The 17129-nt window shown below is 36.4% G+C and overlaps 1 protein-coding gene across 2 annotated transcripts in view; it reads left to right on the top strand.

The window, feature by feature from the left end:
* The window catches only part of SNX4 (sorting nexin 4), a 71431-nt gene extending 55598 nt beyond the window's left edge, over positions 1-15833 (top strand). For both annotated transcript variants that reach the window (XM_078453077.2, XM_078453078.2), the window contains 5 exons: positions 2208-2297; positions 4548-4647; positions 7435-7580; positions 9528-9642; positions 14632-15833. In XM_078453077.2, coding sequence (XP_078309203.1) covers positions 2208-2297; positions 4548-4647; positions 7435-7580; positions 9528-9642; positions 14632-14679 — 499 coding nt within the window. In that variant the 3' untranslated portion in view covers positions 14680-15833. The remainder of the gene's footprint in view (positions 1-2207; positions 2298-4547; positions 4648-7434; positions 7581-9527; positions 9643-14631) is intronic.
* Positions 15834-17129: the final 1296 nt, after the last annotated feature.

Here is a 17129-nt window from a genome sequence, read left to right as displayed (position 1 = left end):
ACCATTAAAATAATGAAAAGGCTAGCTACTGACTGGGAGTAAACATTTCCAACCAGAATATGTAAAGAACTCTTACAAGTCAGTAACAAAAAGACAAAAAGTACTTATTTTTTTCTAAATATTTCTTCAGGCCATATTCAAGCTGACTGGCTACTTTTCAGCCTTAGAAAGTCTTCCAGCATTGTGTTGATTTAGCATTTTCAGTATTTTCAGGAATTTATGATTATCCCTTCAGGTGATTTAAAGTGTTAAGTAAACAATTTCAGTACTGATATCTAAAAATCATTACCATTTAAATTTTTGTACCCAAGGATGTGCTATTTATCCTTATACTATGTTTCCTGTCTTCAAGCCACCAGCCCTGTTTTTTGTTTCCTTAACATTCTTTCTGAATCATAGATTTATGAATTAAAGGCAGTTTTTCTTGTTCTTAATAATGATTCTCAAGACTTTTTTCAGTCATGTGGAAGAAATTCCATCCATAGTCTAACAAATGTAAATTTGTAATTACAGAATATGTACTTGGCCTCTTTTAGAAACCCTATATAAGCACATAGTTTTTCAGAAGGTTTATTTATTTTTTACAACTTCAGTAAATTTTGTTTGCTTGCCTACATGAAGCAGGCCTGGAGACATAAATTATATTATTCTTCTATTCTCATGCTAGGTAATCAGAGTTAATTTGAAAAGTTATATACCATACAGAAGTAGTACATGACATAACCCACATCCTTATGGAATTCATAATGTGATTGGAGAAATAAAACTAACACACAAGACACTACTTTGATAAAATTTAATTTCTGAATTGTTGATAAAAGACCAGAAGTGGTGACTGGAAACTAAAGTAGTCTGGGAAGATCTCCTAGAGGTGCTGAGATCTGTGCTTGTAGTATTTGGAGAAGCAGTGTCAAGAGCGGTCAGTCAGGTCACATTTCTGTACAAGGGAAGACTCCTGTCCAGGAATGAGAATGGTATGGCAATAAGGGGCTTGTATGGGTCAAAGCAGAGGTTGCTGGGGCACCTGGGTGGCTCATTCGGTCAAGCATCTGACTTCGGCTCAGGTCACGATCTCACTTTTGAGTTCGAGCCCCACGTCAGGCTGTGTGCTGACAGCTCAGAGCCTGGAACCTGCTTCAGATTCTGTGTCTCCCTCTCTCTCTGCCTCTCCCCCACTCATTCTCTCTGTCTCTCTGTCTCTCAAAAAATAAATAAACATTAAAAAAATAAAATAAAACATGTTAAAAAAAAGAGATTGCTATTGACAATTAGTATAAAATAAACCTTCTAAAATTTTTTGTAATCTTTATTTACTCTAGTTTTCCTTTTGCAGCTTTTTGGCATTACTGTATGTAGTTGGTGCCAGGAATATTTGTTCACCAATTATACTAAACTCTTATTTTTTCTGCAGATTTTGTAGCCCTTTCATAAAATATCTTTGAACAAAAGATATTATAGTCTTATGGTGCTTCTTGTGTATTTTTTATTTTTAACATTTATTTATTTTTGAGAGAGCAAATGCATGTGCTCGTGGGTGGGGGAGGGGCAGAGAAAGGGAGACAGGATCTAAAGTAGGCTCTCTGCTGAGAGCACAGAGCCTGACATGGGGCTTGCACTCATGAATTGTTAAATCATGACCTGAGCTGAAACCAAGACAGGCGCTCAACCAACTGAGCCACCCAGGAGCTGTCTTATGGTGCTTCTTAAGCTACCTGTAAGAAGGACCTTTTTGTTTGTTTTGTTTTTTATTTCCAAGCCATTGCTGATCAAAACATTTTGGTAAAATTCAATAAAATTTTCATGGTAATTAAAAATTGCTACAGGGGCGCCTGGGTGGTTCAGTCAGTTAAGCTTTTGACTTCAGCTCAGGTCATGATCTCATAGTCCATGAGTTCAAGCCCACATCGGGCTCTGTGCTAACAGCTCAGAGCCTGGAGCCTGTTTCAGATTCTGTGTCTCCCTCTCACTCTGCCCCTCCCCTGCTCACATTCTGTCTCTCTTTCTCTCCAAAATAAATAAACATTTAAAAAAAAATTTTTTTTAATTGCTACAAACGTTTCTCAATACTTATTCTCACTCTGTGTACTTATTTTGTTACTGAAGGTAGCAAATGGTCTGTTGGACCATACATACTTTGAACAACACTTCTTTCTATCATTAATACTTTGTATCATGATAAAAGTTGGTATGCAATGTTTTTTAAACAGGTATGCATCTTCTATTGATGATATTTTAGAAGATGAAGAACATTATGCAGATCAGCTAAAGGAGTATCTGTTTTATGCAGAAGCACTGCGGTAAGTATAATAAATGTTCCAGATGCAGCCCTGTGGCTAGTCACCACTCTCTTCACTTCATATGTTGCCAGAAAGTAAAGATAGTAAGGTGATTTTTATTTATTTATTTAAAAACATTTTTTTAAATGTTATTTTATTTTTGAGAGAGAGACACACACAGAGTATGAGTGGGGGAGGGGCAGAGAGAGAGGGAGACACAATCCAAAGCAGGCTCTAGGCTCCGATTTGTCAGCACAGAGCCTGGTGCACGGCTTGAACTCACAAGCTGCAAGATCATGACCTGAGCCGAAGTCGGACGCTTAACTGACTGAGCCACCCAGGGACCCCAAAGATAGTAAGGTGATTTTTAAATGAATTCATCCCCCAGGTATTGAATGAGGTCTCCTTGTATTCCTCTGTATTGCAGAGTGCTGGGTAGAGGTATTTAAGACCAGCCCTGTTCTTGAAACGTGGTATTGATAAAACTAGTCAGTCTCCAGCCACAGAACTGTTTGTATGTTGTTCTTTCTATTTGTTCAGTTTGAAGATTGGATGCAAAATACAAATTGAGTGTGTGTAGGTAGCCCTGTCACTAGGCAATATGTTGCCTTTTTAATTTTGTAATTTTTCCCACATCTGCTTATCTTCTTGGTAAGATTGTGTAACTTCTTAATATCAGGACTTTGTCTTCTGTTTTTATGGTATCTCTTGCAGAGCCAAACAGAATTCTCTGGTATATAGTTCTATTTTAGAAGAAATTAGCATAGGGGTGCCTGGGTGGCTCAAGTGGTTAAACATCTGACTTTGACTCAGGTCATGATCTCACAGTTCATGAGTTCAAGTCCCACATCAGTCCCTCTGCTCTCAGCACAGAGCCCGTTTCAGAACCTGTCTCCGTCTCTCTCTGCCCCTCCCCAGTTCACATGCTCTCTTGTCAAAAATAAATATTAAAAAAAGGAGAAGAAATTAGTATATTTTTTCTGTCCAATTTAGAAAAATGAATCCATTTACCTGAAATAGGTGGCTTTTGGCTATAGCCACTTTGGGTTATTTTCCTGTCATTTTTAAAAGCAATATAAGAATTCTGTTAGTATAGAGGACCAGTGTTTCTTTAGCGGTTTAGTAGCTGATACAAAACATCTGTACATTTTTAACCTTGCTCCTTCTAGAGCTTTGAGTACTCAGGAGTTTCACCAGGTATTTGCATGTTACCAAGCAAAAGAAAGTTGCTGAACAGAGTGGAATTCTGTACAGTTCTTAAAAACTATAGAAAAGATGAATGTATATTGATATGTCCATGGTATATAGTTAGGTAAGATAATATGTAGAATCACTTGGGGCGTGTGTATATGTGTATTTGTAAGTGCCTACCTAAGGTCTGGCAGAATATGCACCATCTATTAATATTAACATGGGTTGTGTCTGGATAGTGGAGTTGGGAAGAGAAGGAGTTCTTGAAAATTTTTTTATTTTGTACATTTCTGTGCCAGAATCTTAGTTTTGTTTTTTTTTTTTTTTACACTAAGCATGGGTCACTTATTTGATAGTAAAAACTAAGACATTTCTATATAAAGATGAAAAATTTGAAGGAATACTCAGCTGCTTTGTGAGATTCCAGTATTAGTTTCTATGTTACACAAAAGAGTTCATTAATGTATGTGATAATGGTATGTTTGTTGAGAAAAATGTTGCAAGCATCTTAAAAAAAAAAACATCTTTTATTATGTATACTTTTTATGCTTAGGTTCTAAATTTAATTTTTTTTAATATTTATTTTGAGAGAGAGAGCATCAACAGGGGAGAGGCAGAGGGAGGGAGAGAGAGAGAATCCTAATCTCACAAACCTTGAGATCATGACCTGAGTTGAAATCAAGATTAGACTTAACTGACTGAGCCACTCAGGCACCCCTGGTAGATTTCATTTTATATTGGGCTATTGCATTTTAAACTTGAAAATTCTAGGTACATATTGTAAATATTTCCTCTCTACCCCTGGGGAGAAAAAAATTTTTTTTCTTGAAAAAGAAAACAACGTGTATGCACAACCAGGGGACAGGGACAGAGAAAGAGAAAGAGAATCCTAAGCATGTTCCACACCCAGCACAGAGCCCTACATGGGTGCTCGATCCCACAACTGTGAAGTCATGACCTGAGCTGAAATGAATAGTTGGATGCTTAACCGACTGAAGCACCCAGGTGCCCCTGAAAAATTTTAATATGTTAAAAGAGAAGCCATAAAAATTAAGTGGCAGCACTTTTTTTCATCCCTAGGGCTGTATGCAGGAAACATGAACTTATGCAGTATGACTTGGAGATGGCTGCTCAGGACTTAGCATCCAAAAAGCAGCAATGTGAGGAACTGGCAACTGGGGTGAGTGTGTTTCCATTTCAGTCTCTGGTATTAGTGCAGCAGGCCTTACAAGGAATAAGCTGCAGTTGTAATACCCAAGATGCCTGTAGCTTTTATAGGGGAATAATTTATGGGCAACTTTGTAACTCCTTGGTTTGTGATCTTGATATAAAAAGATATAAGCCATTAAAACATCATATTATATAGCAGTGTAAGAAATTCTGCCAACATTGCTCTGTATAGTGTCTTCTCATTTATATTCAGTCCAAGTGAAAAAGCATTATTCTTTGTGATTGAAATAATGACTTTTACAAAGTAAATCATAGAAATTTTAGCTTATTTTGAAAAGGTTTGCCTAGTTTGAATCAGTTCATCTCTCATAAGAAGGAGCTTCTGGTATAGGGAATAGTTGTGAAGAAAATTCTGTATCTTATTTTATGAACCTTAGATCATTTTTATAATCGGCTTTCTACTGTCTAGCCATTTTATTGGAATAAATTAGCTGTCGTAGTGAGAGTACACAATCTGGAAATAATAAAAGTGACAGTGCTACCATTTACCAGTCACTTCATACTTAACAAGTACTTTGTTATCTCTGAAAAGTCACAGATATATGTTGTAGTAAAAGACCATTTGACTATGAAACATGTATATACTAGGCTTGATTTCTTTCTTTCTTTCTTTCTTTCTTTCTACTTATTTATTTATTTATTTATTTATTTTTAATGTTTATTTTTGAGAGAGAGAGAGAGAGAGAGAGAGACAGAGCATGAGCAGGGGAGGGGCAGAGAGAGAGAGGGAGACACAGAATCCGAAGAGGCTCCAGGCTCTGAGCTGTCAGCACAGAGCCCAATGCAGGGCTCGAACTCCTGGACTGCGAGATCCTGAACTGCGAGATCCTGACCTGAGCCAAAGTCGTAAGCTCAACCCACTGAGCCACCCAGGCACCCCTAGGCTTGATTTATTTTTAGAACTGAGGGGAAACTCCCAGGCCATTTTCAGGGAGCATGATTCTCTACTCTTACATGTGAAGGGAAAAGTGTTTCCCTTAGTAATCTCCAGAGAGTAAGGAAATGTTAAAGCACTGATGCTTGAGGCTACCCTCCAAGGGAAGGCATCCTATTTAATTGATAACCAAGTTTCAGTGTGTATTACGCAGATTTTTAATGTTTTTTGTTTTAGTTTGGCCTATTTCCTTTGTCACCTGTTGGATTTTTTTATCTATTTTTTATGTCATAGAGAAATGTTTACAAAATGACCTCTAATCTAAAGAAATAACTTGCCTAATGCTTCACATAGAAGTTTTCCATTTGATTAAGAAGTTCAGTTAGAATTTTTTTCTTTTTGACTATTCCATATTATTCCAGTGTTAGGAATCACATTAGGAGCCCCCTGGTTGTAAGACTTATTGGTGCTTCTGTACTGAGCTAGGAGGAAATGGCAAAAGTTTTGTTTCCCTTTTTTTAAAATTTTTTTAAAAATTTTTTTAGGGGCACCTGGGTGGCTCAGTCAGTTGGGCGTCTGACTTCAGCTCAGGTCATGATCTCACGGCTTGTGAGTTCAAGCCCCACGTTGGGCTCTGCGCTGGGGACATCTCAGAGCCTGGAACCTGCTTCAGGTTCTGTGTCTCCCTCTCTCTCTGCCCCTGCCCTGCTCATGCTCTCTCTCTCTCCTTCAAAAACAAATAAACATTAAAAAAAAAGCTTTAAAAAAAAAAAATTTTTTTTTTAAATTAAAAAAAAATGTTTATTTTTAAGAGAGAGAGACAGAGCGAGCAAGCAGGGAAGGGGCAGAGAGAAGGAGACACAGAATCTGAAGCAAGCTCCAGGCTCTGGGCTGTCGGCACAGAGCCCAGTGCGGGGCTCGAACCCACGAACCGTGAGATCATGATCTGAACCAAAGTTGGACACTTAACCGACTGAGCCACGCAGGTGCCCCTGTGTTTCCCTTTTTAAAAAAAATGTTTAATTGTGATTAAATATACATAACAAAATTTATCATCTTAACCATTGTTTTTTTACCTGTGGCTTATTTTTCTTTAAAAAAAAATTTTTTTTACATTTATTTATTTTTGATAGAGACAGAGCACAAGTGGGGGAGGGGCAGAGAGAGACAGAGACACAGAATTCGAAGCAGGCTCCAGGCTCCAAGCTGTCAGCACAGAGCCCGACATGGGGCTCGAACTCACAAACTGCAAGATCATGACCTGAGCCAAAGTTGGACGCTTAACCGACTGAGCCACCCAGGCGCCCCTTGTTTATTTTTCTTTTTAAAAAATATTTTAATTTTTACTCTTATTTCAAACTCAGAAAACAGTGGAAGAAATTAGTACAGCTATTGAATTTACATTGATATAAATTAAAAGCAATTTTATGGAAGCATAGGTTATTGAAAGATTATACTAGGGATAATCTTAACCATTTTTAAGTGGTATACAGTTCAGTAGTAGTAAGTACATTCACATTGTTGTGTAACCAACCTCTAGAACTCTCTTCATCTTGCAAAATTGAAACTCTATACCATTGAACATCAACTATCAGTTTCCCTCTCTCCTCAGCCCCTGAGAGTCACCATTCTACTTTCTGTCTCTATGACTTTGACTACTCTAGATACCTTACATTAAGTAGAATCATATAGTATTTGTCCTTTCATGACTTGCTTATTTCCACTTAGCATAATGTTCTCAGGTTCATCCATGTTGTTGCATGTGTTGGAATTTCTTTCCTTTCTCAGGCTGAATAATAATATTTCTTTATATGTATATGCCACATTTTGTTCATCCATTCACCTGTTTCTATTTCATTTTAGACTGTGAGAACATTTTCCTTGAAGGGAATGACTACCAAGCTCTTTGGCCAAGAAACTCCAGAGCAAAGAGAAGCCAGAATAAAGGTGCTAGAAGAACAAATAAATGAAGGAGAGCAACAGCTAAAGTCTAAAAATCTGGAAGGCAGGTAAAAATGCTGAGATGTTTAACAAAGCTAGACATGTGTACTACATGGCGGATTGTTGGTTTGTTTTTTTTTTTTATAACATTTCCCATCTTCATTAACATCCCTGAAATATAGTCTGTTCTTCAAGGGCAATTTTTTTTTAAGGTTTTATTTTTAGGGGTGCCTGGGTGGCTCAGTGGTTGAGCATCTGGCTTCAGCTCAGGTCATGATCACTCTGTGGGTTCGAGCCCTGCATTGGACTCCATGCTGACAGCTCAGCCTGGAGCCTGCTTCGGAATCTGTGTCTCACTCTGTGTTCTACCCCTCCTCTCGCACGCCCCCCCCCCCCCCCGCCCCCGCCTTGTGTTCTGTCTTAAAAATAAATAAACGTTCGGGGAGCCTGGGTGGCTCAGTTGGTTGCGTGTCCAACTTCAGCTCAGGTCATGATCTCACAGTTCATGAGTTTGAACCCCATGTCGGGCTCTGTGCTGACAGCTCAGGGCCTGGAGCCTGCTTCGGATTCTGTGTCTCCCTCTCTCTCTGCTCCTTCCCTGCTGACACTCTGTCTCTCTGTTTCAAAAGTAAATAAAGATTAAAAATAAATAAACGTTCAAAAAAAATTTTTTTTAAAGATTTTATTTTTAAGTAATCTCTGGGGCACCTGGGTGGCTCAGTCAATTGAGTGTCTGACTCTTATTTTGGCTCAGGTCGTGATCCCAAGGTCATGGGATTGAGTCCTGCATCGGGCTCCATGCTGAGCCTGGAGCCTGCTTAAATTCATTCTCTCTCTCTCTCTCTCTCTCTCTCTCTCTCTCTCTCTCTCTTTTACTCTCCCTCTCCCCATATTGCATTCTCTCTCTCTCTCTCAAAAAAAAAAAAACAAAACAGTAATCCCTACACCCAACATCAGGCTCAGACTTCCAACCCTGAGATCAAAGTCACAGGCTCCAATGACTGGGCCAACCAGACACCCCTATAACCTTTTCTTCTAACATGTAGTGATTGACTTCCTAAGAAATTTGAATGATCAAAAATCATGTTACAGAAACAGTTTTAGTATGGGGGAAAGAAAAAGAAGAATTTCAACTTTATAAAATTACTTTTCTGCACTTTTCCTGATTTCTGGCCTTTGCATATTCCCTTTGCCCTTTCTTCTCCATCACTTCACAAAAGCCTGATGATTCTTCAGTGCCCAGCTCTTGCGCTTTCTTTGTGAAGCTTACTCCTAGCCTTGCAGGCTGTCATAGCACTTAGCTCATGCCAAAATAGCATGGCAGTTTTGTTTTGGGTGTTCAGGAGCCCTTCTAAGTCAGTGACTGTGTATGTTTCGTCTTTATGTTCCAACACCTTACATTGACTTGGCATGTGATTATTCCATAAGTATTTCTAGAAATTCAACTCAAAGGTCTTCCGTCACTGACTTATTTTCCTTATTGCTGTTTTTGTCCAATAGTACATAGATCAAGGCAGACCAAGAGTGTATCATTGGTTTTGAGGTGTTTTTGTTAATTTTTAGAACTGGCACCAAATAAGTAAAAGTAAACTTTTATGAGTAGAGTTAAAAAGGTAAATGCCTCTCAGAATTTTGAAAACTCTAGTTGTCATTTAAAGCAAGTACATGATGATTGTGATACGGTATATCTTGTCAAAAGAGTGTATGTTTTCCAGTGACTCCAGGAGGGCAACTTCATGTGGAAAGAGCCATTTATAGCTGATTTATAGGAATAATTTGAAGCTGGAATTCTTGGGGCAAAAATATTGATTATTAAAATGAAGAAGAATGTATGACTGTCTCTGCTTTTTTTTTCTAGTATAATTTTTAGGAAGAAAAAAAAACTGTCACATATACAATAGTTTTTTCATCTATATAGACAAAAACCAATGCGAATGAGAACTGGTTATTAGAATTTATAATATAGTTTACATAATTTGAGTAAGTAATAATGTTGACTACACATTTTATTTCAGAGAATTTGTGAAAAATGCTTGGGCTGATATTGAACGCTTCAAAGAACAAAAGAACCATGATTTAAAGGAAGCTCTCATAAGCTATGCAGTTATGCAGATCAGTATGTGCAAAAAGGTAGGTTTTGGTGTCAGGGAAGATACGGTATATTCAAAAGTGCTTATGAATTTCTTTAAAACTAATTTCTCTTCCTTGGACTAGAAAGCTTATCATTTTAATTGAATTTAATTTTTTTAATGTTTATTTATTTATTTTGAGAGAGAGAGAGAGACAGAGTGCAAGCAGGGAAGGGGCAAAGAGAAAGACACAGAATCTGAAGCAGGCTCTGAGCTACCAGCACAGAGGCCGACGCAGGGCTTGAACTCACAAACCATGAGATCATGACCTGAGCCAATGCTGGGTGCTTTAACTGACTGAGCCACCCAGGCGCCCCTATCATTGAAAATGAAATTTTAAAGCCCATTCTTCTCCCCTTCTCCCCTTCCAGAATGTTTTCCAATTTCTCTACTTAATTTTGAAAGAAGTATTTTTTAATAACCAAAATGTCGATTACTGAGTCTTCAGTCACCTAAGGTACCAAATTTCTGTGCTCTATTTATATCCAGTATTTGCAAATATATACCAACAACTTTAATTGGATTATATGGTGTTCTTGGATGTGGTGGTAAAATACTGTTCCTAATAGTGATAGATAGTGCCTTGATTGGAAAATAGCTTAAACATTGGGGAAAATGTGGTCATGACATGGTTTGTTGTCATAGTGAGTCTTCCATGTAGCTGATGTCCATAGTAGAAGATATGAACATGGAAGCTTCATTTTGGGGAGTTTTTTTTATTATTTATTATTTTATTATTTATTATTATTTTTTTTATTATTTATTATTTTTAAGAGAGAGAGAGACAGAGCACAAGTGGGGGAGAGGCAGAGAGAGAGGGAGACACAGAATCTGAAGCAGGATCCAGGCTCTGAGCTGTCAGCACAGAGCCCAGCGCGGGGGGGCTCGAACTCACAAACCATGAGATCATGTGACCTGAGCCAAAGTCAGACGCTCAACCAAATGAGCCACCCAGGGGCCCCAGGGGAGTGTTTTGACAATACCAAAATCTTCCTAAAATGCTGTTGTAAGAACAAAATATGAAACATTCCTTCTTTTTTATAACCCGAGACCTGCCTATGTGTCTATCAGCTACTATCAGTGCTTTACAGTTTACCAGCACTTTGCAGTCTACCAAGCAACTTAACATGCATTGTCTCAGTAAATCATGTAAATAGCAAGGTGAATTCTCAGTTATGAAGACCTTCTTGGAAAAACCATGCTCATATAAACAACTTATGCTTTAATTCATCTGAAATGTGTATTTTCTGGCTAGTCACCATCACTTCCCTAGCCCTTTTCACTTGTATCACTAGCAGTAAGCATAGTAAACAAAGATATTTTAAGATGTAAACACCAGACTCTAGCATTAGTCAAGTGGGCTTTTTTTGTATTGGGCAAATTCATATTTATGCCCCAGTTAAAGTGTAAGTTACTCCATGTTATAGATCTTTGGGGTCACTTAAGAGAAGTTAAAATCATGACCAAACCATCTGCAGATGCTGACAGTGGAGTATGATTACAGCTTGGTGGTGTTTTATCTGTTGTTGTCATTGTGCCACATCCTACTGCTTTACAGGGTGCCTCACATTTAGTCATCTTTCTAGCCTACCTTTTTTAATCTCAGGAGGTCTGAAAGATCAGGTAACACACGTTTTTTAGAGTTGGTTTTATTGTGTTTTCATAAAAGACTCATCAGTAAGCTCCTTGTGATCTTCTGTTTGCTGCTTTTCCAAAGGAAAATGCAGACTATATAATGGCTCAAAGGACTTTTCTCCCCATTTTACCTAGGGCGGGGTGGTTGAGGGTGCTAGAAATTAATCTCTGAATAAAAAGGATATCGCTGTAGGTGTATTTGGACATACTGTTGGATAGCTTGTATGTCTACTCATGTTTCCTAAGAAAACCATTACAGTAAACAAGAGTTTACTCACATGAGGTTTGAAAGATGTGTGTTCACCTTATTTCCCAGGAACAGTACTATAAAGTTTCATCATGTTTTATTTTCTTCCTTAAGTAGAATAATAGATTTTTGTATTTGAAAATCTACAGTATTTTTTTTTTAGAAACTTAAAATTAAGTACGAGAAGTCAAGATTAATACTAGTTTTTTTTAGATAAATATGATTATCTATATTTTATTTTAGTTGTATATTAACTTTTAAAATATACCATACCGTGTTATAGTGTCAGATATCCAAAGTGGTAATTGAATATAATCAAATGACTAAATTGAAGTAGTAGTAAACCAAAACAAAATAGTTTTATATAAAAAGCATTAATATTAGCATTTAAAAATCAACTATTCTAAGTATTATTTTGGTTAACCTTTTTTATAGTGAATTTTCTAATTTGTTGAATCAAGGACTGAGCTTTTATGAAATACTTGATTTGTTTTTTTTAACATTTATTTTTGAGATAGAGTGCAAGTGGGGAAGGGGCAGAGAGGGAGAGGGAGACACAGAATTCTGAGTAGGCTCCAGGCTCTGAGCTGTTAGCACAGAGCCTGACATGGGGCTTAAACCCATGAACCGTGAGATCATGACCTGAGCCTAAATCAGGTGCGTAACCAACTGAGCCATGCAGGCACCCCAATACTTGATTGATTTTTAAGCTACTTTATCTTTTCAAATTAAAAAAATGATCATATGGAAAAAGATATTCCATGCAAATAGAAGTGGGAAAAAAAGCTAAGGTGCAGTACTTAGACAAAATAGACTTTAAAACAAAGACTGTAACAGTAGACAAAGGGCATTACATACTGATAAAGGGGCCAATCCAGTAAGAGGATATAACAGTTGTAAATATCTACCCAACACTGGAACACCTAAATACATAAAGTAAATATTAACAGACATAAAGGGAGAAATTGATGGTAATACAATAATTGTAGGGGGTTTTAACACCCCACTCATATCAATGAATAGATCATCAAGGCAGAAAATCAATAAGGAAATAGTATCTTTGAGTGATGCTTTAGCCCACATGGTCTTAACAGATATATATAGAACATTCCATCCAAAAACAACAGAATACACGTTCATTTCAAGTGCACATGGAATATTCTCCAGGATAGATCACATGTTAGGCCACGAAACAAGTCTCAGTAAATTGAAGAAAACTGAAATAATATCATCATCTTTTCTGACCACAATTGCATGAAACCAGGAATCAGTCACAAGAAAAAAACTGGAAAAACACAAACTTGTGGAGGCTAACCAGTATGCTAACCAAACCTTCAATGAGTTAATGGAGAAATCAAAGAGGCAATCAAAAAATACAAATGAAAATGAAAACACAATGATTCAAAATCTTTGGGATGCAACAAAAGCCGTTCAAAGAAGGAATTTATAGCAATACAAGAAACAAGAAAAATCTCAGGGCGCCTGGGTGGCTTAGTCAGTTGAGTATCTGACTCTGATTTTGGCTCAAGTCACGATCTCGCAGTTCATGAGTTTGAGCTCTGCATTGGGCTCTGTGCTGACAGTGCGGAGCCTGCCTTGGGATTCTCCATCTCTCCCTCTTTCTGTCCACCCCCTGCGCCCCACACCAAATAAATAAATAAACATACAGAAAAAAGAAGAAGAAAAGTCTCAAACAATGTAACCTACACCTAAAGGGTTTACAGAAAGAACAAAGCCAAGGTTAGTAGAAGGAAGGAAATGATCAAGGTCAGAGCAGAAAAACTATCATAAAAGTAACATACTCTCATTGCAAAAATTTTAAAAATCCAGAAGCATATTAAGTAAAAATTCTCTCCCTCCTCCCCCAAATCCCTTTTTAGAAACTTACCACTGGGGCGCCTGGGTGGCGCAGTCGGTTAAGCGTCCGACTTCAGCCAGGTCACGATCTCGCAGTCCGTGAGTTCGAGCCCCGCGTCGGGCTCTGGGCTGATGGCTCGGAGCCTGGAGCCTGTTTCCGATTCTGTGTCTCCCTCTCTCTGCCCCTCCCCCGTTCATGCTCTGTCTGTCTCTCTCTGTCCCAAAAATAAATAAATAAAAAAAAAAACGTTGGAAAAAAAAATTTAAAAAAAAAAAAATAAAAAAAGAAACTTACCACTGTTACAGACTTCATGTGTATCCTTCCAGACATTCTTACACATTTACAATCATTAAGAAAATATACACTTTCCTTTTCCCTGCACAAATGGGATTGCATTGTATGTGCTAGTTTGTAGTTTTTGTTTGCTCATTTGATGTCTCATAGATCTCTTACTGTGATAGTCCATATCTTATCCTTTCTAACAACCAGTACTCTATTAGATACTGCTTTATCCAGCCAAAGATATTTAAGATTTGAAGATATTTATCAAAGCTTCGAATATTGATAGATATTGGCATACTTAAATATTAAAGAAAATACTGCTTCTTCATAAAATATGTGTGTCTTATTTGGTGAAAAAATACCTTTGTTTCTACCACTTCCTTAGATTTTACTGCTATATTTTTATATACATGCATTTTTGTTTAAGCATATTAGGTATATTATATTACCTTTGTGCTAAATAGCCTGCCAGAACACTAAGAAGGATTTGATAATTCAGCCTATTATTGGTTTTTATCAAAACATGTGTTGTTAGACTAATAATTTAATAATCCATTAATTTTTAAATAATTAATTTTTATTTAATTGTTTAGTAAGGTATTTTTCTTTTGTTTTAAGTATTACGTAGAACAATTTCCTGAAAACTTATTTGGTTTACAAATAGAAATAATGCAAACGTGATATGAATAAATATGTTTGTTCTGAGCCTTGAAAACTCAGTTTTCCAAAAAGTTGTAGTAGCTCTTTCCCCATCTTGAAGATAGGCTATACAAGCAATTCTCTTTTTTCAGAAGCATTAGACATTCACTTATATTAGTCATTGCTAGAAATAGTGTCATATTTGCTGGACTTGACAGTTATTCCAAAAGGTGAAAGTAGCATACCAGTAAGCCAAACAGTTGGATTTTCAGAATCCTTCCAAGATTACATTTTAAAGTTTTTTTCTTTCTTGTTTTTGTTTTTAATAGGGAATTCAAGTTTGGACCAATGCTAAGGAATGCTTTAGCAAGATGTAATCCTGTGAAATGAATTTCTCTTCAATCAAAGTGCCCCAGAACAGAAGCACAAGTAAATAAAAAAAAAAATAAAGTTGCTATCCAGTATACACAAAAATATATATAAGTTGAGTAAATTCAACTTTCTTTAATTTGATTGTAGTTGTGTTAATATAGCACAAAAAGGATGTATTTTAATGAATATTAAATATTATAATTTGAGGTTTTGGGGACTGGTGCTGATTCCAAAATGTTAATTTGATAATATATACCAGTATATTGTTTGTCAGGCTTCTGAACCAGTGACTGAATGAAAGATGTTAGATAATATGTTTATTTCAATGCCAGTTGTTTCAGATCTGTTTCTGTGGGGAATTTTTCCCCAAGATTGCATTCCTGTCTTTACTTAGTAAGACCCACTAATCTGTTATAGGGGGTTATTTTTTCTTGCCTTATAGTTGAGCTGTTTGGTTTGACAAAGCTCAGCAGAAACTTAGTGTGAACTCTAAGGTTTTCTCTCACATTCATTGATGCCCCCTATAACATTTGCATACACTAGAAAATGCCTTCAATTTGTGTTTTACCAGAATTTTGATACTGGTCAGAAATTTTATACTGCCAACAAAGAAGACTCAACTTCTCAGATATATAGTGGAACGCATTGTTATGATCCAGGAATTGCTGTATAGAAAGTTTTAATTGAATATGTTACCTGTAAGCACTAAATTCTTCTCAAATAATTCTTAACCTCAGTGATGAGCCTAAATTTACTATGCTTGGCTCTCTACACATGGCATTTCAGGGTACAAGATGTAGCATTTCATTGTATAAGATACATGTAGTGAATATATGTGTTAGTATCTTCATTATTAACATCCTTCTCTATTGCTTGGCTGTAATTTTTGTAAAGATAAATTATATTGTTTGTATGGTTGTGTGTGTGTGTGTGTGTGTGTGTGTGTGTGTGTGTGTGTGTGTGGTATATGTTCAGAAGCCAAGTACCCTCATTTTGCTAGCTTTGCAGTATTTTAAATGTGTTCTCATTATTACTAATTAATGTAAAAAAAAAAATCCCCAGTACTGTTCAGCATTTGACTTTTTTACATGTTTAAAATGTTGCTGGATTTTTGTGCTGTTTGCCAGACTTACAATAAACAAATGAAGTATTGTGCTGATTTTCATATTTTTGTTATTTTAACAAGGTGATTTATACATATTAGTATCTGATGCCCTGTGAGAAAATAATAATAATACATGCCATATTATGTTTTGAAGTATTTAACTGTGTAAATTTATATTAGGCCAGAATTTGGATTTAAAAAAAATAAGATGCTGAAATGAGATATAACTTTCAAATTTTTACTTTTTTTTTTAAAGATAAAATTGTCGGAAACAAAAATCGTTTGTATACTCACCTCATTCCATTGAATTGTATCATCTCTTGACTCATGAAATAAAACAGCTTTTCATTTGGCACTTAAAAATCAAAAGTCTTCTCTCCAAAACTAACCTTAAATTAAATGTAAAATGTATTCGATTTTTCCCTACTAGCTGACTTAGTTTGAGAAGGCCATTATTACCTTTTTTTTTTAATATTTATTTTTTAAGGTTTATTTATTTTGAGAGAGTGCAAACCAGGAAGAGGCAGAGAGAGAATCTCAAGCTGGCTCTGTGCTGAGAGCACAGAGTCCCACATGGAGCTCAGTCTCATGAACTGTGAGACCATGACCTGAACTGAAATCAAGAGTCAGACACTTAACCAACTGAGCCACCCAGGTTCCCTGTTACCTATGTTTTAAGAGATGAGTTTAGGAAAAATATTTTTCTAAAATATGCAGATATTCACTTGGTTGTTTGTATGTTTAGGAATATCTTGATTTGGGTTGACTTTTTAAAAAGTTTAATTTGATAGCACAAATCATCCCTTTAAAAAAAAAAAAAACCTCTTAAACTTTTTTTTTTTTTTTTTTTAAGTAGACTGCATGCCCAACACGGGGCTTGAACTCACAACCCTGAGTTACATGCTCTACCAACTAAGCCAGCCAGGCACCCCACCCCACCCCCCCAAAATAAAACTCTTTAAAGGAATTTTGTGAATGGAAATTATTTTTTGTACGATCTACAATAAGTATAAAGAAAGTAATCTGTGCAATAACCCTTTTCACTATTTAAAAATCAGAACTCTAAGATGAATTATTAAGGAGAGATGAAGTTTAAATTTTCAAAGCTAAATATAAAAATATAAGCAATGACTGAAGAAAAATGACTCATTACGTTAATGTAAATACTAATAGAGGAAGATTTCATCTTGACAGTGTACTAGTGATGCAGTTGATATAGTCAAAGCATTAAAATCAACTGAAGTCATACTTAACCTTCATTTACATCCAAAACTTAAGTATGTCTGAATGAGTCACTGGTAATTACAACATAGCATCCAAAACAGGAACTGCGGGTTCTTAAAATTCAAG

The sequence above is a fragment of the Panthera onca genome, chromosome C2, assembly GCF_046562875.1.
Source record: "Panthera onca isolate mPanOnc1 chromosome C2, mPanOnc1 haplotype 2, whole genome shotgun sequence".
In the NCBI taxonomy this organism is placed as follows: domain Eukaryota; kingdom Metazoa; phylum Chordata; class Mammalia; order Carnivora; family Felidae; genus Panthera; species Panthera onca.
The sequence above is the reverse complement of the archived record's forward strand: the minus strand, read 5'-3'. Positions and strand labels throughout refer to the sequence as shown.